The 6605-nt window shown below is 42.1% G+C and overlaps 1 protein-coding gene across 1 annotated transcript in view; it reads right to left on the reverse strand.

Moving 5' to 3' along the window:
- The window catches only part of LOC311148692 (CD81 antigen-like), a gene marked incomplete at its 5' end in the record, with an annotated part of 22306 nt that extends 16809 nt beyond the window's left edge, over positions 1-5497 (reverse strand). Inside the window, one exon of the mRNA XM_084185671.1 lies at positions 5449-5497. Coding sequence (XP_084041797.1) covers positions 5449-5497 — 49 coding nt within the window. The remainder of the gene's footprint in view (positions 1-5448) is intronic.
- Between the last annotated feature and the right edge of the window lie 1108 nt (positions 5498-6605).

Below are 6605 nucleotides of genomic sequence, written 5' to 3' on the forward strand. Positions count from 1 at the left end.
GTCTTCGTCGGGGATCTGTTCAAATCCAGCACCTGGGACAAATGTATGTATTTATGGACGGATGGACGGAGGGACGGACGCACGCCCTAAAACCTTTGTATCTTTGGCTCTTATGTGTCATGCAGTAACCTGTCTAATGTGTTCTCCAGTCAAGCCACTAAAATCAGATTACTTCTCCTTAAAATCAGATTACTTCTCCAGTCAAGCCACTAAAATCAGATTACTTCTCCTTAAAATCAGATTACTTCTCCAGTCAAGCCACTAAAATCAGATTACTTCTCCTTAAAAGTCAGATTACTTCTCCAGTCAAGCCACTAAAATCTGATTACTTCTCCATTCAATCCACTAAAATCTTATAACTTATCCAGTCAATCCACTAAAATCTTATAATTTATCCAGTCAATCCACTAAAATCTGATTACTTCTCCAGTCAATCCACTAAAATCTGATTACTTCTCCTTAAAATCAGATTACTTCTCCAGTCAAGCCACTAAAATCTGATTACTTCTCCATTCAATCCACTAAAATCTTATAACTTCTCCAGTCAATCCACTAAAATCTGATTACTTCTCCAGTCAATCCACTAAAATCTGATTACTTCTCCTTAAAATCAGATTACTTCTCCAGTCAATCCACTAAAATCTGATTACTTCTCCTTAAAATCAGATTACTTCTCCAGTCAAGCCACTAAAATCTGATTACTTCTCCAGTCAATCCACTAAAATCTGATTACTTCTCCGTAAAATCAGATTACTTCTCCAGTCAAGCCACTAAAATCTGATTACTTCTCCTTAAAATCAGATTACTTCTCCAGTCAAGCCACTAAAATCTGATTACTTCTCCTTAAGATCTGATTACTTCTCCAGTCAAGCCACTAAAATCTGATTACTTCTCCAGTCAATCCACTAAAATCTGATTACTTCTCCTTAAAATCTTATAACTTCTCCAGTTAAGTCACTAAAATCTGATTACTTCTCCTTAAAATCTGATTACTTCTCCAGTCAAGCCACTAAAATCTGATTACTTATCCATTCAATCCACTAAAATCTTATAACTTATCCAGTCAATCCACTAAAATCTGATTACTTCTCCAGTCAATCCACTAAAATCTGATTACTTCTCCTTAAAATCAGATTACTTCTCCAGTCAATCCACTAAAATCGGATTACTTCTCCTTAAGATCTGATTACTTCTCCAGTCAAGCCACTAAAATCTGATTACTTCTCCATTCAATCCACTAAAATCTTATAATTTATCCAGTCAATCCACTAAAATCTTATTACTTCTCCAGTCAATCCACTAAAATCTGATTACTTCTCCTTAAGATCTGATTACTTCTCCAGTCAAGCCACTAAAATCTGATTACTTCTCCAGTCAATCCACTAAAATCTGATTACTTCTCCTTAAAATCTTATAACTTCTCCAGTTAAGTCACTAAAATCTGATTACTTCTCCTTAAAATCTGATTACTTCTCCAGTCAATCCACTAAAATCTGATTACTTCTCCAGTCAATCCACTAAAATCTGATTACTTCTCCTTAAAATCAGATTACTTCTCCATTCAATCCACTAAAATCTTATAACTTCTCCAGTCAATCCACTAAAATCTGATTACTTCTCCAGTCAATCCACTAAAAACTGATTACTTCTCCTTAAAATCAGATTACTTCTCCAGTCAATCCACTAAAATCTGATTACTTCTCCTTAAAATCAGATTACTTCTCCAGTCAATCCACTAAAATCTTATAACTTCTCCAGTCAATCCACTAAAATCTGATTACTTCTCCAGTCAATCCACTAAAATCTGATTACTTCTCCTTAAGATCTGATTACTTCTCCAGTCAAGCCACTAAAATCTGATTACTTCAACAGTCAATCCACTAAAATCTGATTACTTCTCCAGTCAAGCCACTCAAATCTGATTACTTCTCTAGTCAATCCACTAAAATCTGATTACTTCTCCAGTCAAGCCACTAAAAATCTGATTAAAATCTGATTAGTGTCTCCTGAGTGGCGCAGTGGTCTAAGGCACTGCATCGCAGTGCTAACTGTGCCACTAGAGATCCTGGTTCGAATCCAGGCTCTGTCGCAGCCTGCCGCGACCGGGAGACTCATGGGCGGTGCACAATTGGCCCAGCGTCGTCCAGGGTAGGGGAGGGAATGGCCGGCAGGGATGTAGCTCAGTTGATAGAGCATGGCGTTTGCAACGCCAGGGTTGTGGGTTCGATTCCCACGGGGGCCAGTATAAAAAAATTAAAAAATATATATATGTATTCACTAACTGTAAGTCGCTCTGGATAAGAGTGTCTGCTAAATGACTAAAATGTAAAATGTAAATGTAATTACTTCTCCAGTCAATCCACTAAAATCTGATTACTTCTCCTTAAGATCTGATTACTTCTCCAGTCAATCCACTAAAATCTGATTACTTCTCCAGTCAATCCACTAAAATCTGATTACTTCTCCTTAAGATCTGATTACTTCTCCAGTCAAGCCACTAAAATCTGATTACTTCTCCAGTCAAGCCACTAAAATCTTATTACTTCTCCAGTCAAGCCACTAAAAATCTGATTACTCCTCCATTCAATCCACTGATTACTTCCCATTCCATTTAGAGCACTATGAGTCACACCTGCAACCCAAATGGCACCCTATTCCCTATACTGCATCCCAAATGGCACCCTATTCCCTATACTGCATCCCAAATGGCACCCTATTCCCTACATATAGCATAAAGAGGCCTCTCCTGGCCAGCCAACAGATTCTATGATTTCCATCAGTCGATACTATACCTATATGGATCTCCAATCAGTCCTCTCCTGGACCCTTCATCCTATATCTATATGGATATAAAGAGCTGTTGAGTAGGTGATTAGTGAGTACCAGTCAATTCACTGAGAAAGAGCTGTACAGTAGGTGATTAGTGAGTACCAGTCAATTCACTGAGAAAGAGCTGTACAGTAGGTGATTAGTGAGTACCAGTCAATTCACTGAGAAAGAGCTGGACAGTAGCTGATTAGTGAGTACCAGTCAATTCACTGAGAAAGAGCTGTACAGTAGGTGATTAGTGAGTACCAGTCAATTCACTGAGAAAGAGCTGTACAGTAGGTGATTAGTGAGTACCAGTCAATTCACTGAGAAAGAGCTGTACAGTAGGTGATTAGTGAGTACCAGTCAATTCACTGAGAAAGAGCTGTACAGTAGGTGATTAGTGAGTACCAGTCAATTCACTGAGAAAGAGCTGTACAGTAGGTGATTAGTGAGTACCAGTCAATTCACTAAGAAAGAGCTGTACAGTAGGTGATTAGTGAGTACCAGTCAATTCACTGAGAAAGAGCTGTACAGTAGGTGATTAGTGAGTACCAGTCAATTCACTGAGAAAGAGCTGTACATTAGGTCATTAGTGAGTACCAGTCAATTCACTGAGAAAGAGCTGTACAGTAGGTGATTAGTGAGTACCAGTCAATTCACTGAGAAAGAGCTGTACATTAGGTCATTAGTGAGTACCAGTCAATTCACTGAGAAAGAGCTGTACAGTAGGTGATTAGTGAGTACCAGTCAATTCACTGAGAAAGAGCTGTACAGTAGGTGATTAGTGAGTACCAGTCAATTTACTGAGAAAGAGCTGTACAGTAGGTGATTAGTGAGTACCAGTCAATTCACTGAGAAAGAGCTGTACAGTAGGTGATTAGTGAGTACCAGTCAATTCACTGAGAAAGAGCTGTACAGTAGGTGATTAGTGAGTACCAGTCAATTCACTGAGAAAGAGCTGTACATTAGGTCATTAGTGAGTACCAGTCAATTCACTGAGAAAGAGCTGTACAGTAGGTGATTAGTGAGTACCAGTCAATTCACTGAGAAAGAGCTGTACATTAGGTCATTAGTGAGTACCAGTCAATTCACTGAGAAAGAGCTGTACAGTAGGTGATTAGTGAGTACCAGTCAATTCACTGAGAAAGAGCTGTACAGTAGGTGATTAGTGAGTACCAGTCAATTCACTGAGAAAGAGCTGTACAGTAGGTGATTAGTGAGTACCAGTCAATTCACTGAGAAAGAGCTGTACAGTAGGTGATTAGTGAGTACCAGTCAATTCACTGAGAAAGAGCTGTACAGTAGGTGATTAGTGAGTACCAGTCAATTCACTGAGAAAGAGCTGTACAGTAGGTGATTAGTGAGTACCAGTCAATTCACTGAGAAAGAGCTGTACAGTAGGTGATTAGTGAGTACCAGTCAATTCACTGAGAAAGAGCTGTACAGTAGGTGATTAGTGAGTACCAGTCAATTCACTGAGAAAGAGCTGTTGAGTAGGTGATTAGTGGGTATTCCATTCCACTTCCCTTTGGCACCCTATTTCATATATAGTGCATTACTTCTGACAAGGGCATATCCACAGATGTTTAGATGTATGCATGCTTGAACAAGCTGCAACAGTTGGCTGCCATCTCCCCACCAGCAACAGGCAATACTATTTTCCTCTCTGCTTGACCCCAAACCTGTTACTCAGGTGTGTAGGCGTATAGCTGGAAAAGGCAGCAACAGTTAGTTATCCATCTCCCCACTAATGCTTTTTCCTCTCCTCTGTTTCCTCCTTTCCTCTCCTCTCCTCTGCCTCTCATCTCATCTGTTCCTCTCTCATCTCCTCTCTCCTCTCCTCTGCCTCTCATCTCATCTGTTCCTCTCTCATCTCCTCGCTCCTCTCCTCTGTACCCTCCTCTCCTCTGTCTCCTCCTTTCCTCTCCTCTCCTCTGTTCCTCTCTCATCTCCTCTCTCCTCTCCTCTGTACCCTCTGTTCCTCTCTCATCTCCTCGCTCCTCTCCTCTGTACCCTCCTCTCCTCTCCTCCGTCTCCTCCTTTCCTCTCCTCTCCTCTGTCATCTCCTCTGTTCCTCTCTCATCTCCTCTCTCCTCTGCCTCTCTTCCCTCTGTTCCTCTCTCCTCTCCTCTGCCTCTCTTCCCTCTGTTCCTCTCTCCTCTCCTCTGTACCCTCCTCTCCTCTCCTCCGTCTCCTCCTTTCCTCTTCTCTCCTCTGTTCCTCTCTCATCTCCTCTGTTCCTCTCTCATCTCCTCTCTCCTCTGCCTCTCTTCCCTCTGTTCCTCTCTCCTCTCCTCTGTACCCTCCTCTCCTCTCCTCCGTCTCCTCCTTTCCTCTCCTCTCCTCTGTTCCTCTGTCATCTCCTCTGTTCCTCTCTCATCTCCTCTCTCCTCTGCCTCTCTTCCCTCTGTTCCTCTCTCCTCTCCTCTGTCTCCTCCGTACCCTCCTCTCCTCTCCTACGTCTCCTCCTTTCCTCTCCTCTCCTCTGCCTCTCTTCCCTCTGTTCCTCTCTCATCTCCTCTGTTCCTCTCTCATCTCCTCTCTCTCCTCTCCTCTACCTCTCTTCCCTCTGTTCCTCTCTCATCTCTCTCCTCTGTTAATGACCTACTTCAGTAGCACCAGAAATAGCAGCAGTACTCAGGTCTCGGCTACCCATGCAGTCTTTCTGCTTCACTCTTCCAGCCATCCTGCCATTCTACCACCACCAAGCCCAGGACAAGACAGGAGGGTAGAGGGGAATGGTGGGGGAGGTGGAGAGAGAGACATGTCTCCCAAGCTAATAAAAGTATTTGAATTCAGAGAGAGAGAGAGTGTGAGAGCGAGAGAAAGGGGGAATGAGGAGGAAACTGAGCTGCACTTCCTAACCTCCTGCCAAATGTATGACCATATTAGAGACACATATTTCCCTCAGATTACACAGACCCACAAAGTATTCGAAAACAAATCCAATGTTGATAAACTCCCACATCTATTGGGTGAAATACCACAGTGTGCCATCACAGCAGCAAGATTTGTGACCTGTTGCCACAAGAAAAGGGCAACCAGTGAAGAACAAACATAATTGTAAATACAACCCATATTTATGTTGATTTATTGTCACTTTTGTACTTTAACTATTTGCACATCATTACAACACTGTATATAGACATAATATGACATTTGAAATGTCTTTATTATTTTGGAACTTTTGTGAGTGTAATGTTTACTGTTCATTTGTTATTGTTTATTTCCGTTTTGTTAATTATCTTTTTCACTTGCCAATAAAGCATCCATCCGCCTCTCCTATCATCTTTATCCATCCAACCACCCTTCATCCATCCACCTCTCCTACCTCTCCTACCCATCTTCATCCATCCAACCACCCTTCATCCATCCACCTCTCCTACCCATCTTTATCCATCCAACCACCCTTCATCCATCCACCTCTCCTACCCATCTTTATCCATCCAACCACCCTTCATCCATCCACCTCACCTACCCATCTTTATCCATCCAACCACCCTTCATCCATACACCTCTCCTACCCATCTTTATCCATCCAACCACCCTTCATCCATCCACCTCACCTACCCATCTTTATCCATCCAACCACCCTTCATCCATCCACCTTACCTACCCACCTTTATCCATCCAACCACCCTTCATCCATCCACCTCTCCTATCATCTTTCTCCATCCAACTACCCTTCATCCATCCACCTCTCCTACCAATCTTTATCCATCCAACCACCCTTCATCCATCCGCCTCTCCTACCCATCTTTATCCATCCAACCACCCTTCATCCATCCACCTCT

This window comes from Coregonus lavaretus, assembly GCF_964263955.1.
Source record: "Coregonus lavaretus genome assembly, chromosome: 21".
In the NCBI taxonomy this organism is placed as follows: Eukaryota; Metazoa; Chordata; class Actinopteri; order Salmoniformes; family Salmonidae; genus Coregonus; species Coregonus lavaretus.